General features: G+C 62.2%; 3 protein-coding genes across 3 annotated transcripts; 2 read left to right on the top strand and 1 right to left on the bottom strand.

Moving 5' to 3' along the window:
* The first annotated feature begins 51 nt into the window (after positions 1-51).
* NUDT8 (nudix hydrolase 8) lies at positions 52-2164 on the top strand. Its single transcript, XM_028515099.2, has 4 exons — positions 52-368; positions 986-1118; positions 1684-1761; positions 1851-2164. Exons 1-4 carry the CDS (start codon positions 175-177, stop codon positions 2079-2081), a joined length of 636 nt encoding a protein of 211 aa, XP_028370900.1. The 5' UTR covers positions 52-174; the 3' UTR covers positions 2082-2164.
* Positions 2165-2282: 118 nt separating this feature from the next.
* LOC114500392 (double C2-like domain-containing protein gamma) lies at positions 2283-8060 on the top strand. The gene is made up of 10 exons (XM_028517070.2): positions 2283-4471; positions 4632-4711; positions 4785-4856; positions 5076-5185; positions 5274-5409; positions 5542-5592; positions 6963-7126; positions 7234-7315; positions 7513-7609; positions 7687-8060. Exons 1-10 carry the CDS (start codon positions 4222-4224, stop codon positions 7815-7817), a joined length of 1173 nt encoding a protein of 390 aa, XP_028372871.1. The 5' UTR covers positions 2283-4221; the 3' UTR covers positions 7818-8060.
* Positions 8061-8331: 271 nt separating this feature from the next.
* NDUFV1 (NADH:ubiquinone oxidoreductase core subunit V1) lies at positions 8332-13780 on the bottom strand. Its single transcript, XM_028516891.2, has 10 exons — positions 13605-13780; positions 12497-12579; positions 12253-12423; positions 11390-11573; positions 10156-10345; positions 9547-9759; positions 9250-9416; positions 8895-8976; positions 8615-8760; positions 8332-8493 (listed from the first exon to the last, which is right to left on the bottom strand). The coding sequence occupies exons 1-10, from the start codon at positions 13674-13676 to the stop codon at positions 8407-8409; spliced, it is 1395 nt and encodes a 464-aa protein (XP_028372692.1). The 5' UTR covers positions 13677-13780; the 3' UTR covers positions 8332-8406.
* Between the last annotated feature and the right edge of the window lie 5983 nt (positions 13781-19763).

The following is a 19763-nucleotide window of genomic DNA, read 5'->3' as shown; positions in this document are numbered from 1 at the left end:
CAGCTGGGGCGGCTTCCGAGCCCCAGGGATGGGGCGGGGCGGGGCGGGGCGGGGCGGGGCGTTTGGGCTGACTCCTCCCCCGGCCCGCACAAGGTTCCAGGCCCCTTGAGCGCTTCCCCGCCCCATTCCCTCGTCCGCCGGACGCCCTTAGGTCGCGGCAGTGCCCGGCCAGACATGCTGCCTGACTACTTGTCCGCGGAGGGCGAGCAGCGCTGTCGGCAGCTGCTGACCAAAGCCACGGCCCGGCTCCGCGCGCGGCCCGCCGCGGCCGCAGTGCTCGTGCCGCTGTGCTCCGTGCGCGGGGTCCCGGCGCTGCTCTACACGTTGCGGTCCAGCCGCTTGGCCGGGAGGCACAAGGGGGAAGTCAGGTACACCGCCGGGAAAGTCCTCTTCCTTGTAGAAGGAGGCCGCCGAACCCCGGAGACCGCTGGGACCGTGGGCAAGGCACTTAGCCTCTCAGAGCCTCGGTTTCCGCCTCCGTAGAATGGGTCTGCAGGCCGAGGCGGGAGCAGCGACCTGCGTTCCTCTTCCCGGAGCCTGGGAGGGCTCCCTGTAAGTGCATCCTCGGGCCGGCGACGCCTCTCTCTGAGCTGTCCCCCCCTCTCTAAAAAGGCATGACCCGGAGCCCTCTCAGCCACTATGGGGAGATTCGGGTCCCAGAGCCTTGGACACGCTCTGGGTGAGGCTTCCTGGCCTCCCGCTCTGGCCCCGCCCTCAGTAGGAATTGGGGACACCCTGGGGTCAATGTCAGTGCCACTGGGACCACCATAGACAGAATTTGCGTCCCTGAGTTCCAGAGCCTTTCTCCCTTACCAGCTTGCTCAGGGAGGTAGACTGAGAGCCTGGAGAGGCCTTGCGGCTTGCCAGAGGACTCACTCAGACTAGGGGCAGCAGCTTAGATGGGCGCTGGCCCTCTGCCACAGCTGCCACCCCACCCTTCCATGGTCCCAGCAGCCCACGGACCAGGACGCCTATGCCCGTTTAGTTTCCCAGGCGGCAAGTGTGACCCCACCGACCAGGATGTGGTGCACACGGCCCTGAGGGAGACCCACGAGGAGGTGGGCCTGGCTGTGCCCGAGGACCATGTGTGGGGCATCCTGCACCCCGTGTATGACCAGGTGAGTCCACCAGGCCCTGAGGCCACAGCCAGCCTGGACCGCATTCACCCGCTCTGCCCGCCCTGCACTAGGAGCTGGGACCCCAGGGGCAAAGAGCATGGTCTCAGATGTTAGCAGGTGTAGAATGCAGCAGAGCACCGACCTGGTGGTCATCTTCTGTCCCTACACAACCTGTCTGGGAGGGGCCGGTGGTATTTCTATCCTCTTTTCAGGGGGGATACTGAGACTCAGGCCCTGGGCTGGGGGTGGCTCTGGAGTGAGCCGGATCTGCTCAGTTGGGCGGACGAGGGGCGGCCTCACAGGTGGGAAGGAACTGAATGACAAGTGGCAGATTTCCGGGTAGGAAAAGTAAGGCAAGGTGGTTCCGAGTGGAGGGAGCGTCTGCAAAGGCCCGGAGGCCGGAGTGGAGAACCGGAGTCAGCATGGCTGGAGGGCGCCTCAGGGCAGGGTGCACGTGGACCGGGCCTTGGATGGCAAGGATGGGGCCTTCCTCTCAGCCTCTCCTCCCCAGTCCCGCAGCCCTGCCAAGACCATGCCTCCTTGACCGCCCACCTTGCTGCCCCAGGCAAAGAACACCGTGGTGCCTGTGCTTGCCGGCGTGGGCCCTGTGGATCTCCAGAGCCTGAAGCCCAACCCCGACGAGGTGAGTCGGGGCAGGGATCCTGGGGGACCGGGTTGTCCCGGGGCAGCAGCCAGTGCTCTGCTCACCCTCTCGCTGCCTCGTGCTCATAGGTGGACGAGGTGTTTGCACTGCCCCTGGCCCACCTGCTGCAGGTGCAGAACCAAGGCTATACCCACTTCTGCCGGGGTGGCCACTTCGGCTACACAATGCCCGTCTTCCTCCACGGGCCACACCGCGTCTGGGGGATAACGGCAGTCATCACCGAGTTCGCCTTGCAGCTGCTGGCACCTGGTGCCTACCAGCCCCGCCTATATTTCCCCGGAGCCCAGCTCAAGGACTGAAGACGGGGCCCTGAGCAGCCCCCGCCGCCCCCCTGCGGGGCCAGCTCCACTCCAGGACTCAATAAAGAGCTTTACCAACTCTGTGGCAACAGCGTCTGCTGCACGAGCACCCTGCCTGACCTTGGGTGGACCCCACGGGACAGCTGGTGTCCTGGCTGGGGCGCCTCTGCCCAAGCACACTGTCACCCACAGCAGTTGGCGCGTACTGGGCGCCAGGTACCGGGCATCATTTGTCTCGCTGCGCCCTGGCCGCCGCCCTGTGAGCGGGGGCCAGCACTGTCCCTGGCAGGTGAGACTGGGGCTCTGAGAGGGTAGACACCTTGCCCGAGGCCGCCCCACGCTGGGATTCGAACCAGGCCCTCTCTGACTAGAGCCCAGGCTCTGAGCGACTGCACCGTTCCCTCCTCCACGTGCCGGGATGCAGGAATGCACGGGGGAGCCCTGCACACTGCTCCTGAGCGCCCGCCGCGCGCCAGCTGCTGTGCAGGCAGTTGCCGTCCTGGCCCCTGGGACGTTGGGGATTCAGTCTGTCGGAGACCTTAGACCAGGTCACACAGATAATCGTGTGGTTGCACATTAATCAGTCACATATAAGTATTAGTGGAATCATGCAATAACTATATAGACCAGGGTGCTGTGAAAGAGTTGCGGAGGTGGATCATTGGACCTTGATGTGTGGACTAGGCTGCACCAGCCAGGATAAGCAATAGAAAACTCCACCCACTAGCTGACTTTGCCCAAAGACGAAAGGTGATCATGAACTCCAGAGATATACTAGCTTCAGGCATGGCTGGATCCAGGGTCTCCCTTTCTCTGGCCGTGCTTTCCACTGTGTCGGCCTCACTCCCAGGAGCAGCCTGCACTCCACAGGGAGGAGAGAAGAGGCGGGGGCCACAGCTCTGGGAGGGCACCGCCGTGCCATCAACGGGAAGCAGAGCTCTGTCCTGGCCAGCCTAGCCCAGAACTGCTCTGCACTGGCCCGCCTCGGCCCACGGCCCTCCCCTGAGCCTGTCATGTGGCCTGCTGGATTTGGAAGCCATGGGTCGGCAGGGTGTGGTGCAAGAGCCTGGGGAGGAGGGCGAACCTCCCGGACAGAGGATAGGGAAAGGGGTGGCCTCCAGAGGACCACTGGGAAGAGGGCAGGCTGAGCGGGGAAGAGCCAGCTAAGGTCCCCTGCAGAGGGTGACTTTGAGACCTCAGGTGAGCAGGAGGAAGCCAGGTCAAAGGGCAGGGCAGGAGGAGCAGGACGTGCACAAAGCTCGGGTGTTGGAGGGAGCCACGAAGAGCGATGCGGAGACGAGGGGGCCCTGCGAGTGGCTGAGGCCACATGCATCGGGGACAGGCTGGGGTTTTAGTCCAAGTCTGGAAACGGGGCGAGAGGTGTTGACGGGGCCTGATGCACGTTCTGAAGGCTTGAACTGCAAGGGGACCAGACCACAGATGCCCTCTTCCTGGGGGGGCCTCTCCTGCCCTGGCAGCCCCCCTCCACACACCCCCGAGTGCTCCCCACCCTCCCGACTCCCCCACACCTCCCCTCTCGGCTGCCTCTTCGTCCCCACACACCCCTCCGCTGCCCCTCACACCCCTCGTGTCACCGCTGGGCACCCCGCCTCCTCACCTCGGAACGGGTCCCATGATGGTGGTAAAAATAACCAGCGGCATGAGACCGGGGGCGGGGGGGACAGAGGGAGGCTGAGGCGCCTGCTCCCACACTGAGCAAGGGACCCTTGGTGTTGAGAGCAGGGAGGTGCCCTCTCTCGATCCCTGAAGGTGGGTGCTGTGCTCCACCACTCCCCCTCCCCCATGGGGGTACTGGGGGGCCCCCCGGGCCACAGAGATGACTTACCTCGGTCAGGTACACGCCCAGCACCAGCAGTGAACCAGGCTACGTGGAGTCCTCAGAGAGGTGAGTAGCCCAGCTGGTACCGCCAGCACGCAGGGTGCCCCACCAGGCTGGAGCCCCCCACTTCTGTTCCACCTGCCCAACCCTGCCTTCTGTCCTCAGGTCCCGGCTGCCACCCAGGACCCCCCTCAGCACCCTCAGTGATGCCTCTTCACCGTGTCTGGTTGGCCCAGTGTGGGTCCCTCCTGTGCAACCCAAGGGGGCTCGTCTGAGCCCCCGCCCCATGTCTGAGCCCCCATGGCGGGCGCTGCGGCAGTGAGCGGGAGGCGGCCACAGCGGGTGAGCATGCAGGAGCACATGGCCATCGACGTGAACCCGGGACCCATCCGGCCCATCCGCCTCATCTCGGACTACTTCCCGCACTTCTGCCCCTTTGCTGAGCCCGCCCTGCGCACCCCAGACCCGCCCCCTGCAGTGGCCCCTGCCCTCCGCGCTGCACCCCAGCTGCAGCCCAGCCCAGAGCCAGAGGGAGACTCGGACGACAGCAGTGAGTGGGGCAGGGATGCGGGGCACCCTGGGCCCGGCCCAGCCAGGGCGGGGGCTGAGGCATCCCAGCCTGTCTGACCCGTCCAGGGCAGGGCAGGAGGCGTGGGGCCAAGGAGAGGGCGTTCAGGTAGGCGCTGACCTTGCGCACTGCCTGCCCCCAGCTGCCCTGGGCACCCTGGAGTTCACACTTCTCTTTGATGCGGACAACAGCGCCCTGCACTGCACGGCTCACCGCGCCAAGGTAAGGGTGGGGTGGGGTCCCTGGACCTGGGCCTGGGCCACAGGCCTGCCCCACATCCATCGTCTCTTCCCAGGGCCTCAGGCCACCAGCCTCAGGGTCCGTGGACACCTATGTCAAAGCCAATCTGCTGCCAGGCGCCAGCAAGGTGAGAGCGAGCCCCAGACCCCTACTGCACCCCCGCCCACACGCCCAGGCGGCAGCCCTGCCCCCACCCCCATCCACCCTGATCCTTCCCCGCAAGGCCTGGGCTTCAGGCCCGGAGCTCCTCATTGCTGGGTGCACAGCTGAGGAGTCTATCGGGGAGGTGGGGGGGGGGGGGCCTGCACCCTGAGGAGACCCCGACCCACCCTGCCTGGCCCCCCAGGCCAGCCAGCTGCGGACGCGCACAGTCCGGGGCACCAGGGGGCCTGTCTGGGAAGAGACGCTCACCTATCACGGCTTCACCCGCCAGGACGCGGAGCGCAAGACCCTGCGGTGAGGACCGGACCGGGCCACGAGGGAGCGGAGTGCGGGGGTGGGGGAGGGGCTCGCCCGTCCGGGTCTGACCCGGGGGGGCCCCCAGGCTGTGTGTGTGTGAGGACCCGTGGCTGCGGCGCCGCCGGCGAGCCCCTCCCCTGGGGGAGCTGCGGGTGCCCCTGCGGAGGCTGCTGCCCAACCGAGCCAGGAGCTTCGACGTGTGTCTGGAGAAGCGCAGGCTGGTGAGTGGGGGAGGCACCCGAGGGGGGCTTCCGGGGCCGGTAACCTGGTGACGGTGGAGCCGGAGAGCGGAGGGCCAGGGAGGGGACCGGGACAGCGTCCAGCCACAGGGACCAGGCTCTCTGCTCTTTCAGACCAAGAGGCCCAAGAGCCTGGACACGTGCCGTGGCATGTCCCTGTATGAGGTACGTGGGACAGTGGACAGAGCGGGGGTGTGGCGGGGACAGGCCTGGGGGAGCCAGGCTAGAGTGCGCCGGGCAGGGGCGGAGGTGGGCTTGGGGAGACTGAAGCCGTGTCTCTCACGTTGCGATGCTGGGAGCCCTGGGAGCAGGAGCAGGCAGGCCAGAGGACCAGAGGAGGCCTGGGGCACTGGGGGACGGCAGAGGGCGGGGGGCGCACAGCGGCTGAAATCGGTGGGATCTGCCTGTGGCCAGAGGAGCTGGCAGGGAGGGAGAAAACGGACAGGGTGGGGTTCACCGACTGCCAGGTTGCCCCCTGGCACAGTGCGGGTACCACTCCTGGGGCCCGTGGGCCCTCGTCAGGAGGCAGTGACGGCGAGTGCAGGGGCCCGCCAGAGGCCAAAGACAGGCCAGAACCTCTTCCGCAGGGCGGGGGCGGGGGTACTGCAAGGTTGAGGCAGGCCAGTCCCCTCCCCCTCAGGTTGAAGAGCCGGGTGCCGCTGACCTGCCACCTAGTGGAGCCACAAGTTACTGCAGCTGCCGACTCTGCAAGGCCAGGGAAGTCCCACGGCGGTGGGGCGGCACCCAGTGCCACCCGCATCCTGTCCCAGATCCCACACTCTGCGGTGCTGGGGTGCACGGCGGTGCTCACGGGAACACTCCCACACTGAGAACGGAGTGTTAGTACTGTGGTTTGGCTCTCTGCCCCCTACGTGAAGTGTGGGAGAAACCTGTTCTCGGTCCCAGCCTCCCTGAGCGCCTCTGGGCTCGCCCGGGGCCCGCCAGCGTCTGGTCCCCAGCATGGTTGGAGGTGAAGAGGGCGGGGGTTTTATTTACTTGTTTTAGATTTGTTTTTAGAGAGAGGGGAAGGGAGGGCAACATCAACCTGTGGTTGCCTCTCACACGCCCCCTACTGGGGGCCTGGCTGGGAATCGAACCGGCAACCTCTCGGCTTGCAGGAGGATGCTGAACCCAGCGAACCACCCCGGTTCGGGGCGAGGGCGGGTTTTGTGGCTGGAAAGAACTGTACGTCCTCTCAGGGCGGCTCCCTGACATGGGGCTCACCCTGCCGGAGGGTGGCGGTGGGCGCTGAGCGGGAGGCCACGGGGGAAGCTCCTGGCACGGCCCACGATGAATGCGCAGAACTGGCGGGTCACGTGGTCTGAGCGAGCCCCTCCCCTCTCAGGCCCTCTCGGCCGCCAGGTGAGGTTCCCTGCTGGGCCGCCGCTGGTCAGTGGCAGTTTCTGGAGACTGGCCATGGGGTTAGGCCGCTGGCCCCCGATTCCTCTGCAGCCAGTCCGAGTTCTCCGGTCTTGGCTGACGCTGGTGGGCGGGTGGGCTCTGGGCCCCACGGGGCTGACCCCGGCCACCTGCAGGAGGCGGCGGAGGCCGCGGCAGCGGCGGCCGGGGAGGAGCGCGGGCGCGTCCTGCTGTCGCTGTGCTACAGCTCCCAGAGGGGCGGCCTGCTGGTGGGGGTGCTGCGCTGCGCCCACCTCGCCCCCATGGACGCCAATGGCTACTCGGACCCCTTCGTCCGCCTGTGAGTGTGAGACGGGGTGGACAGGTGGGCGCGGGGGTCTCCTGGAGCCCCTCTGGGGCTCACCTCTCCAGAGCCGCACCTAACCCGACCCCACCCTCCCCAATTAGTTTCCTGTATCCTAACGTGGGAAAGAAATCGAAGTATAAGACCAGTGTGCGGAAGAAGACCCTGAACCCCGAGTTCAATGAGGTAGGCCAGGGCTCGGCCCAGGCACTTCTGGCTGCTCGGGGTGGGGGTGGGGGTGGGGGCGGGGGGCAGCACCCCGCCTGGGTCAGAAAACGCAGGGCCCAGCCGACCCAAGTCCCTCACCAGCGAGAGCCGGTTTCTGAAGCTGCGAAGGGCCCGAGGCCCCGCCTCCCCTCCTGTCCCTGTCCCGCCCCCCGCAGGAGTTTCTCTACGAAGGCCCGAGGCAGGAGCTGGCCCAGAAGACACTGCTGGTGTCCGTGTGGGACTACGACCTGGGCACGGCCGACGACTTCATTGGTGAGTGGGGCGGCAGGGGCACCGGGGGGCCGTCCAGTGGGCGCCCACACAGCTCCTGACCCCCGCTGCCCACCCAGGTGGGGTGCAGCTGAGCGGCCGGGCCAGCGGGGAGTGCCAGCGGCACTGGAGGGAGTGTCTGGGCCGCAGTGACCGCCGGCTGGAGCTGTGGCACCCGCTGGACGGGGCGCCCCTCCAGCTTAGCGACTAGCGGGGGCCCCTGGCCTGGTCCTGCTCACCGCCCCCACCCCCCAACTGACCGGAAGTCTCCTCGGAGTTGGGCGGACCTGGGGCAGCCTCACTCGCCACGCCCAGCACCGGTCACGTTGTTTCCCGTCCTCTCCCCGTTCACCTTCGTCCCCCCAGACACGGCAGCGCGAATAAACCTCTCCTCCGCACCGGCCTCGGCGATGCCTGTTCTTTCCCCGCCCGGCGCCTCACAGGGCGCACCGCGACCCTGTTCTCCTCGCCAGCACCCCCAGCACCCCCAGGTTCTGACCCCAAGCCACACCTTCCCCTCCTCCCCACCCTGCTTCATGCACCGAGGGCTGGGAGTTCAGGGTGGTCTCGGGCAGAGTCACAGGCCCACGGGAGGCCAGGGTCTGGGTTCATGACATGACCTTGCGCCGATCTATCCTCTCCCGCCTCCCCCACCCAGGAAACAAGGCTCCGTGCGTAACGGGCCTCAGGTGGCAGGGTGGAGAGCGAGGCCACAGAGGAGCCACAACGGGACAGTGGGCAGCACTGGCTTTATTGTCCAAACGTCTTCCGGGCAGAGAGGCCAGCCCAGGGCAGCAGGCTCAGGAGGCGGCTTGCCGGGCTTGGTGCTGCTGGGCGAACCGCTGCATCCGGTCCTCGAGCTCCGGCCGGAAGTGGCGGATTAGGCCCTGGAAGCGGGTGAGGGCACTATGTGAACTGGGGTCTAGAAACCCTCCGCCGCCCTGGGTTTCCCGCAACGGCCCCCCCCCCGCCCCCCCGGCCCCCGAGCCACAGCGGGGCAGTGAGCACCTGCACGGGCCAGGCGGCCCCGTCGCCCAGGGCGCAGATGGTGTGGCCCTCTATCTGCTTGCTGATCTCCCACAGGGAGTCGATTTCGGCCGGCCGGGCGTCCCCCCGCACAAAGCGGGCCATCACCTTGTTCATCCAGTCCACACCTGCAGCCACAGCAGCGAGGAACTAAGAGAGGCCCCGGCAGGCTGCGGGGCGGGGTCTGTTTATTCGGGGTCCAGAGCCCACCCCGGGGCAGGCCGAGCCACAGAGGAGGCCCCCGCCCCGCCCAGGCGCTCACCCTCGCGGCAGGGGGTGCACTGGCCGCAGCTCTCGTGCTTGTAGAACTCGATGAGGCGGGCGATGGCTTTCACAATGTCTGTCTGGAGCGACAAGGGACAGTGACCAGGCATCCGAGGCCTGAGCCCCAGCCCCTAGAAGCAGCCCCTTCTGGTTCCAAAAGCATTCTGGCGGCTCCCCCGCCCTCCCCGGGGCTTCCTGCCCCAGAGCAGCCCCGCTCCCCTCCTCTCCAGCCTGTGGCTCAGGCTGTGGGGTCCGGGACCCAGGAGCCGGCACGAGTCCTCAGAGAAGCCCAGGAGGGTGCCGAGCAGGCTGGCAAGGGTGGGGCCCGGGTGGGGAGTGCGGGCCATCCCTACCGAGCGGTCCATGACGATCACTGCGGCCGTGCCCAGGCCGGTCTGCGCCTGCACCAGCGCGTCGAAGTCCATCAGCACCGTCTCACACACGGACTTGGGGATCAGTGGGGTGGACGAGCCGCCGGGGATGACAGCAAGGAGGTTGTCCCAGCCACCCGTGACACCCCCTAGGGTCACAGTCAGTTCCCAAAAGGATGGACGGTCAGGTCCTAGGCCGGCACAGCTGCCTAGTCCCGAGCGCAGGACCCATCCACCCCTCCCCCCAGCCCCGCCGCCCCGACCGGCCCCAGGCCTCACCCGCGTGCTTCTCGATCAGCTCCTTCAGCGGCACTGACATCTCCTCCTCCACCGTGCACGGGTGGTTGACGTGGCCAGAGATGTTGAACAGTTTGGTGCCCGAGTTGCGCTCTCGGCCGAAGCCGGCAAACCAGGCACCCCCACGGCGGCAGATGGTGGGGGACACGGCCACTGTCTCCACATTGGCCACCGTCGTGGGGCAGCCAAACACTCCTGTGGGGAAAGGGGACAGGGGACCGCTGGCTGCCAGGGGTGAGGACAAATCGGGACAGGATTCCCAGCAGTGGGTCAGTCCCAGGGTCCTGCTCCCGAGGCGGAGCGCCCCCCACCCCTCCATCGCTGTCCTTCCCACGGGAGCCCCGCTCCGCCAGGTCCTGCACCGCCAGCCCTCTGCTCCTGGAGGGCTGGAGGGGACTTGGGTCTGTCGCATGGGGGATGAGGCAGGTGGCACCGGCGGAGCCTCCATACTGTTACCGCCCTACTCGCTGGGTCTGGCCCCGGGGGCAGAGGGAACTCCAAAATCCCCTAAGAAAGACCAGCAGGGACTTGAAGCCAGGCTCCAGACTGCACAGGGCCCAGGACGAGGCCCAGGGCTGGGCCGGGTCTCACCCACGTCTGCGGGGAAGGGCGGCTTCAGGCGGGGCTTGCCCTGCTTGCCCTCGATGGACTCGATGAGCGCCGTCTCCTCCCCGCAGATGTAGGCCCCGGCCCCGCGCACCACGAACACGTCGAAATCGTAGCCGGAGCCGCAAGCGTTCTTGCCGATCAGCCCGGCCTCGTAGGCCTCTCGGATGGCCACCTGTGGGACGGGTGCGAGGGCGCTGTCCCCAAGAGCCAGGCAATGCTGTGTGTTGGGGGGGGATAAGCCCTGGGAGCCCACCACCAAATCCAGGGCAAACGCCCCCTCTGGACACGAGTGGAGGATGCTCTGGGAGGGGCGCGGACGCCCGCTGTGTGCGTGCTGTCGTAACGGTGACACTTCCAAATTCTCCAACTATCGATTTTTAAAGACAGATTTTAGGGTAATGAAAATTTAGTACGCAGTTTCTCTAGGTAGTGGATCTGTGGGAGGTTTTCCTATTTTGTGGGTGTGGTTTCCTATCTTCTTCATCAGGAGAAGTCTGCAGCAAAGGGGAAGACCCTGGAGGTGCATTTAAAAATACGTAGTAACTTTCGTACGTGATGCCAGTGCGTGCCAGGCACCGCTCCAGGCGCCATTCCCGTGTCCCTGGTCATGGTGTAGGAGCCGAACAGAAAGGTGTGACTAGGCCCCGGACCAGTCACCACAGGCATCACCGAGCTAAGATGGACTGAAATGACCCCGTGACCCTTCTGCAGGAAACATGGCCTCATAGGCGTTCCCCAGCCCACCCGCACGCACCCCGGGAGTCATGGAGCCCGGAAGGCCTCCCAGATGGAGGCTCTGGGGCATCCTGGAAGGGCCCAGAGGGGGAGGCTGTGGGGGCCATGTCCCATTCACGACGCACGCAGGGGTGACCGCCACTCTCCCGGCCTGACACACACATCAGGGCTAAACCTGAGAACAGCTGCGCCAGGTAAGCGGGTGTGAGCGCACACGGAGTGAGCCCTCCTGCGCGGCCGCCCGGCCCGCGGCCCCCCTGCAGGTTGGAGGCCCGGCCCGCGGCCCACGGCCCCCCTGCAGGTTGGAGGCCCGGCCCGCGGCCCCCCTGCAGGTTGGAGGCCCGGCCCGCGGCCCCCCTGCAGGTTGGAGGCCCGGCCCGCGGCCCCCCTGCAGGTTGGAGGCCCGGCCCGCGGCCCCCCTGCAGGTTGGAGGCCCGGCCCGCGGCCCCCCTGCAGGTTGGAGGCCCGGCCCGCGGCCCACCTGCAGGTTGGAGGCCTCGTTGTAGAACTCCCCGCGGATGTAGATGTAGGCCGCGCGGGCGCCCATGGCCCGGCCCCCCACGAGGCAGCCTTCCACGAGCTTGTGGGGGTCGTGGCGCATGATCTCCCGGTCCTTGCAGGTGCCCGGCTCCCCCTCGTCCGCGTTCACCACCAGATACTTGGGCCTGTGGGGGCCAACGGGCCAGTCAGGCTGCGGGGGCCCCGGGGTGGTCTCCCACCCCCACACTACCCAGGGAAGCCTCAGCAATGACCCCTCGGTCAGCCTTCCCTCCCTGCCCGCCCACCATGTCCCCAGGGGCTCTGTCCGCTCACCACCGGTGACAGGGAGCTCACTGTCTAGTCCACCTTTGGGGGGCGAGGGCCACCGGAAAGGTCTTTGTCCCACTCAGTGCAAATGTCTCTCCTTGTGCTTTCCCAAGAGCCCACATTGTGCTCCTGGCCACAGAGGGCCTTCCGGACAGCTATCATTTGCTCGCTATGTGTGGACTAATGAGCAGGCCAACATCCATACAAATGGTATCTCTTCAATCCCTACACAGCAGACACCCGCTTACAGAGAAGAACGCTGGGGTCCAGAAAGGCCGAGAGATGGCCCAAAGGCAAGTACTGGAAGGCAGGGCCAGGAACCGGCCAGTGGCGTCTGCCTGGGTCTGAAGCTGTGCTGGCTCCCTTACCCCCCGAGTCCCCTCTAAGGAGCACTGGACAGAACTGCGTTCCGCTTACATAAGCTCTAGCAACACTTTCCCACTGGGTTCCCTCCAGGAACCTGCCCAAAGCCCCGGGTAAGCCGCAGCCACCCAAAAGGCTTCGCCTGCGACCCCAAACCTGCCTCCCCAAATGCACCTGCCATCCGAGGGCTTATTCATGAAGCTCCACTTAAGGCCAGTGGGGAAGCCGGCTCCTCCACGGCCCCGAAGGCCTGATGTCTTGATCTCGCCCAGGATCCAGTCAGGCCCCTTCAGCAGGATCTCCTTCGTCTTGTACCAGTCACCTCGGCTCTGGGCGCCTTTCAGCCTGCACAGAGCAGGGATGACAGTGAAGGGGAGGCCCCGCCCCTCGACCCACCAGGCTAAGGGCACCGTCTCACCTCCAGTCGTGGCGGCCGTACAGGTTGGTGAAGATCCGGTCTTCATCCTTCAGCGAGCCAAATGAGGTTTTCTTGGGAGCCGCCTGCGGACAAAGAGGGTCGGAAGGTCCAGCCAAGCTCTGGGGTCACGAGGAGCGCCGGAAGCAACAGATTCTTGGGTCCCCCTGATTAGAGGGGGCTGGGCTGGGGAGAGGGTAGGGGCCTAAGCCTTAGAACCCTTCGTAACTTCACAGCTACCACCACCACTTAGTAAGCACTTCCTGTTCAGCAGACAGTAGGCTGAGCATTTTAAGTCCAAAACCCCAGTTCGTCCTCATAACCCTGGGATGGGAATGATTTGACAGGCTCAGAGCAAAATGAACTTATGTAAGGGCACACAGCTGAAAGCAGCAATTGGAACTTGAGCTCAGGTCTATCTGCGGCCAAAGCCCACACCTGGACCACAGCACCACACTACCTCACTGAGCCCAGCGTGCTGGTGCGACCATGTCCTTCCTTCTCTGGCTGGCCTACCGGGCCCAAACTTGGTTGTATCGCTAACTCTGCTGGAGGCAAAATGCGTTTACTGATGGAAAAGAAGTCCCTCATTAGGGTTGGATGATGGAGGGAGACCCACTTGGGATAGATGATGAGGATCTCCTGATGAGGAGAGGTGGGGTCTGGAATCGTACGGAACCCAGAGGTGCGCACCCCAGCTGCGGGCTAAGGGCAACCGGCTTCCACCCTCCCTAAACACCGCTGCAGGGGCAGCGCGCTGGACGGGGAACCGGGCGGTGCACATCCCTCTCCAAAACTTTCTGCATCTGCAAAATGGAGCAATGACACATTCACTCCCTACAGGGCTGTGGCAAGGAAGGAACGAGACACGGAAGCTTCACCACCTGCAAAACTCCCCTCTACGGTAAGCCAGAAGCGCGGGTAGGGGGCACTCAGCCTTCTGTTGGGACCCATTCCTCTTCTACGCCCATGCCGGAGGGGCAACCTTCCTGCCGGGATGGGGAGATGAGGATTCTCCAGGAGGCACTACAGCCCCAAGGGACAGCGCGCGCGGACACGACAGCGAGACCCGCCCGCGAGCATCCCCGGCCGGAGCCAGGCGGGGCCTCACCGTGCCGCCGCTGAAACGCACGGACACCCGCGCGGGGAGCGACCCGCCCAGCAGCCGCCGTGCCGCCAGCATCGCGGGGGCCAGCTCAGTCACCTCCCGCTGTCACCTTCACGGTTCTGGAGGCCGAGGACCGGCGCGACTAGGACGCTAGGCGGCGCACAGGAAGCACGTCACGCGCCCCAGCGCCGGGAGCGCACCCAAACATCTCTGCGCCTCTCCCACCCTGCCCTCAGCCCCGCCTCCTCAGGGGAGGGCGGAGAGGCCGGAAGTGGCCTCTCTGGCGCTGGGGCTGCTGGGAGATGTAGTCCCATTGGCCTGAAACCCGCCTTCCTTCCGCTACCTGGCTGGTGAGCGCTTGCTCCTTGCGACGGTCTCTTGCCTACTCCCTTTCTCGCCCGCCTGGCTTCCTCGCGTTCGCTCCCAGACCCAGCCTTTCCCACTTAAAGTGACAAACCTCGCGCGTCGCCTCCTGCTGGGTTCTGGTGTCTTCCACTTTCTACAGATTCAAGATTTAGTGTGCACCTGCTGTATGCACAAGTGTACGCGGGGAGGAGGAGAAATCTGGCCGGCTACAGCCCGCCTCGTGACTACATTGTCATTATTCTGTCCCAGTCCAAGCCCTCCTAGACTGTGATTCTCCCCTCCCAGCCCCCCCCCGTGCTCAGGAAAGAATGGGCTCATTAGCAACAGAGCCAGGGCAGCTCCAGAGGTGGGCAGGGGTGGACGGCGGAAGTCCTCCGAGAGGGGTGTCTCGAGTCCTAGGTGGAGTGAGGATGGAGATGGGCAGTAGATGGCACATCCTCCTGCCGGCTCTGATAAGGTCCCCCAACCTGCGTCCGGGGACTCGGGCACTTGCAGCTCCTGCTACCTTCCCAGTGGGGCCCTGGCCTGACAGTTAAGGACTCCGCCCCTCCCTGCAGAGTCCTGCGGCCCAGGTAACGTCAGGCCCCTCCTCCCAGGACCTCTTCCTCTTGGGGCTTTAGGGCCTTTGTGTGACTGCCACACGGTACTGCCCTGACCCGAGGGGGTCCTCTGCCCCCTGCCTTCCGGTGAAGTCTTGGAAGCCTGATTAACTTTGTCTTCTTTAGTCCCCTGGAGCCCTTCGGCTCTGAGACCCACCCTGGTCCCAACTTAAGTGTGTCCTTTCTGGTCCCTTCCCAGCTTCTCCGTTCTCCACTCCTGTGATCAATCATCCTTTCTCATCTCTCAGGAAATGTGCTCCGAACAAAATTTGCTCCTAATGCCCCGGCTGGCGTAGCTCAGTGGATTGAGCACGGGCTGGGAACCAAAGCATCGCAGGTTTGATTCCCAGTCAGGGCACATGCCTGGGTTGCAGGCCACATAGCCCCCAGCAACCGCACATTGGTGTTTCTCTCTCTCTCTTTCTCCCTCCCTTCCCTCTCTAAAAATAAATAAGTAAAATCTTAAAAAAAAACTAGTTATTAAAAAAAATGCCCTTATTTTTTCATATGCTCCCCACAGCAGCCCTGGATGGTGTTCATTCCATGTTATACAGGAAAAGAATTGAGGCCGGTGGAGTCTTCAGCCCTGTCTGTGGGCACCCACTTAGAGCGGCCCAGTATAAGGGCCGGACTTAAAGCCAGGCCTGTCTCCCTTCCCAGAGTGCCCCCCACACCATGAAACCACAAAACGATTGACACACATGTGACAGTTACTGTGAGATGTCAGTGGTATTTCCAAAAGAGGCACCCCAAACACGGGCACCTTGTCTGAGTTCTTGCAGATAGATGGGGCAGTACCAGGCCCTCAGACCGGCGGTCCTGGCTCCCAGCCTCGGCCCCCTCTCCTGGCTGGGGAGAGAGATCGCGCAGACAGATCTGGGGATTACACAGCTAAGCCAGGGAGTCCGTGGAACCGTCCCTCTGGGGCGGGAGAAGGGGTCAGGATGGAGTCCTTCCTCATCCCTCTGTAACTGGGTCAAGGGAGCACAAGGCCGTGGGGACGGGAGATGGCTGGACACGGGGTGATAGGAAACGGAGAGTGAGGGGCAGCATCTGTTCGCCCGATGCCAGGCTCTGTTCCAAGCACTTGCCGTGTGTTATCTCCTTAATCCTCCTGCAGCCTGGGGTGTAGGGACGATGAGCCTGTGTTTTCAAAAGAGGATAGAGCATCAGCAACATTGAGTGGCCTATTCAGGACAACACAGCTGCCAGAACTTGGCTTGAGGTCTCCTGACCCCACCTCCCCGACTCCATCCCCACCCACCTGGAGCACCTGCTCGCCCCGCCAGACTCCACTAAGTGACACCTCCCAGAATGCCCTTCTCCGAGGTGCTGCAGGCCCTGGCGCTTACCACTCCCTCTGCACCTGCCCCATCCCACACCACTGCCCCAGCTGCCTTCCCCACCAGCCTCCAGGCCGGGATCAGGGGGTCCGCAGATCCATTACACCTTGCCGGCTCTGCCTTCTGAGCACTCCCTGTTCCCGCGCCTCCAGGCTCTGCGCCATGGCCACGGCCCCTCAGATTTCCCCTGGGATTTTGCAAAGCCTCCTTGATATCACCCAGCCTCCTAGCTTGACCCCTCCAATCCTTTCTTTTGCATGCTCACACTCTTGTAAACCTCAGATCCATTTTGTCTCTGCCCTAAGACACTTCCTGGTTCCTGAGCGTCCTCAGGACAAAGCCCTAGCCAGGACCTTGGCCTGGCATTCAAGGTCCTGTGTCCACGTCCCCGGCTCCAGTTTGGATGTCTCTGCCCACACAAGCCAGGAGGCAGAGAGGATCCACCTTCGCCCCTTCCTCCTCCTCCTCCTCCTCCTCCTGAGGAGCCATTCCCAGCAGGCTTCCCTCCACACAACAGTCCCGAGCAACTACTGCCCCAGGTCCGGGGTGGCCACAGCACCACCCATCTCCTCCCCTCTGACACCCAGCCGGGAGCTTCTCAAGGCTGGTGCTAACTCAGTATCACAACCTAATTCTATATTTGGAAAATAAAAAACGTCGACATTTTCCCTTTGTGGACAATTTAGGAAATACAGAAAAGATAGAACAAAGCAGTGACGTGTTTTCGCCACCCCGGCTCCCTCCTTGTGATCACTGTCGCTGATTCGTTTGCCCTCCATCTTCCAGGGGGTTCACACCGTTTCACAGGAGCACAGGACTGATCCGTAAACATTTAGACCTTAACCAACACCTCCTCCCCCACCCCCGCCACCCCTGGAAAAAACAGCAGTCCCTCTGCCCCAGGGCCAAATGCTGTTGAACTTGAGATCAGTGTTCAATCATCTCTCAGAAACACCTTGTCTTGTACGCATGCTTACTCACCCACAGGAAACTATGTGTGTTTGGTGCTTTCTGTTTGTGGCGACGGTGTCTTGCTATAACACAATTCTTCACCTTGCTTTTTTTTTTTTAATTCAATGCTGTTTTTGAGATTAGTCCATGTGATACAAACAGATTACCTGCAGGTAACACCAGAGCTTCAAGGTTAAGGGCCTGGACTCAAAACCCTGCTTCTACCGCTCCCTGCCTGTGTGGTACGGTGGCCCGCGCCCTTCATTCCCTCTAATGGGAAATGAAGGTCACAGAGCCCAGAGGGGCATCTGGTAGGGCTGGACCCTACGTGGGCAGTGCCTGACACAGCCAATGCGTGGGTGCTGAGCTCTGCGCCGGCCTGTCCACTAACCTGGAGACGATCCACCCTGCACAGGGTTGAGTCCCCCCACCCAGGAAGGGGGCACCACTCAGTTTTTCAGATCTTTTAGGCCTTTTCTTTTTCAAAGAAAATCTGCACACTTTTTAAAAAGATTTCATTTATTATTTATTTTTAGGGAGAGGGAAACGGAAGGACAAAGAGAGGGAGAGAAACATCAATGTGTGATTGCCTCTCACGTGCCCCCTAATGGGGACCTGGCCTGAAACCCAGGCATGTGTCCTGACTGAGAATCAAACCAGCAACCCCCTGGTTTGCAGCCTGTGCTCAATCAACTGAGCTCCACCAGCCAGGGCAATCTGCACATTTTTTAAAAAATTATTTTTAGGGAAAGGGGAAGGGAAAGAGAAAGAGAAACATCAATATGTATTTGCCTCTCATGCATCTCTTACTGGGGATCTGGCCCACAACCCAGGCATGTGTCCTGACTGGGAATCGAACCAGCGACCCTTTGTTTTGCAGCCCAAGCTCAATCCACTGAGCTATATTAGCCAGAGCTGCACATTTTTTAATATAAGAACTTAGTGTGATGTTTAGTATTTCTATGTTTTGTGATCTCTTCTCTCTTTTTTTAGATTTTATTTATTTGTTTTTAGGGAGGGAAGAGAGGGAGAAAGAGAGAGAGAGAGAGAGAAACATCAATGAGCGGTTGCTGGGGGTCATGGCCTGCAACCCGGGCATGTGCCCTGACTGGGAGTCGAACCTGCGACACTTCGGTTCGCAGCCTGTGCTCCATCCACTGAGCTATGCCAGCCAGGGCCTGTGATCTCTTCTGATAGCATTTTCTGATCGGCTGTTGATTGTGAATAGAGAGCTATCAGTTTGCCCCCACTGAATTGGGCTCCCCGGTACAACAGTGTGTCCATTGAAGCTTCTCTACGTCCACGCTGACACTCACACTGTTGAGAAGTAACGGGAGTCAGTGTCTCCCTGTCTAACATCCGGCATCTCATTTCTTCCTCCTCCCGTATGGCGCCGAGAGCTTCGGGTTATGGCTGAATAGCGGCGGCAGTGGTGCGTGCCTTTATATGGAGTGTGACCTCGCAGAGGTGTGTATAAGATCTTTTTTTTAACATTTTTAAAAAGATTTTATTTATTTCTCTTTAGAGAGGGAAGGGGGAGAGAGAGAGAGAGAGAGAGAGACATCAATGTGCGGTTGCTGGGGGTCATGGCCTGCAACCCAGGCATGTACCCTGGCTGGGAATCGAATCTGTGACACTTTGGTTCCCAGCCCGCGCTCAATCCACTGAGCTACGCCAGCCAGGGCTCTTTTTTCTTTTTTAATAGTCTGTTTTACTGTATTTTTTCCCCATTACCATTTATCCCCCTTACACCCTCTGCCACCTCCACCCACACTTCAGCCTGTCCTTCAGTGCAGCTCTCGATGGCTATGCGGGGCAGCAGACCCAGCACGGGCTCACCGCCCCCCCCCCAGACTGGACACGTGAGACCCACCTTCTCCATTCCCCCAGAGGTCGGCCTTTAGGAATGCCAGGCCCTCGCTTGGCGTTTCTGCAAAAAGAAAATCAGCAAAAAGGAAAGAGAAGAACCCGTTGAGTGTTATTATTAGAAACAGGTGGAGCTGCTTGTCACCGGTCACAGGCCCCTCCTCCCGTGACCACTTCGGACCTGAGAGAGACAGCTTTCTCCCCATGTACGAGACTCAGAGCCGCCAGCACTCGAGGAGGGGGCGTGAGTCGCAGCCGGAATCTGTGGCTTCCTCCCTCCTCCACGAGCCGCCACCCCACCTCCAGCTGGCGGTGCAGCTGCTCAGCCGGCTTCACCAGGCGGGGCTACTTCATATCACAACGGGGTCGAATCTCTCCAAGTTAATCTGTAAACTCACTACAAATTCCGATCCAAACCCCATCAAGGCTTTTCATGAAACTGGGAAAATGAACACAGAAATACAGCTAGAAAAACAAAGGGCCAAGAACGGCCAAGAAGGTTTCGGAGAACCAGTGGGGGAGGGAGTCTGTCCTGTCAGATGACAGGAGCCGTCATCACGCTGGAGTACTCAAGAATGGCAGACCATGGCTTCCGATGCGTGGCGCTTCTTTACTATTTTTATTTATTTTGTAATTTATTTTTAGAGAGGGGGAAGGGAGGGAGAGAGCACAAAACACCCATGTGAAAGAGAAACATCAATTGCCTGTCTCTCGTACGTGCCCCAACCAGGGACCAAACCCACAAGCCCAGGCCTGTGCCCTGACTGGGAATCAAACCCACAACTTTTCGCTTTGCAGGGGGTGGACACCCAGCCAACTGAACCACGCCAGTTAGAGCTGGTGCTGCTTTACTTTACTTTGTTAGAAGTTCTGCAGTTTTGGTTTTGATTACTTCCCAGACGTGAGTCCTTTTAAGAGAGATGTATAAATATACCTGTATTAAAACTTTATAGACATTAGTGTCTTTTTGTTTCCTGGTTTTATTTTTTGTTGTTTTAGATTTTTTTTAGATTTTATTTATTTCTTTTTAGAGAGTG

This window comes from Phyllostomus discolor, chromosome 6 (assembly GCF_004126475.2).
Source record: "Phyllostomus discolor isolate MPI-MPIP mPhyDis1 chromosome 6, mPhyDis1.pri.v3, whole genome shotgun sequence".
NCBI lineage: Eukaryota > Metazoa > Chordata > Mammalia > Chiroptera > Phyllostomidae > Phyllostomus > Phyllostomus discolor.
This window is presented reverse-complemented; position numbering and strand designations above follow the sequence as displayed.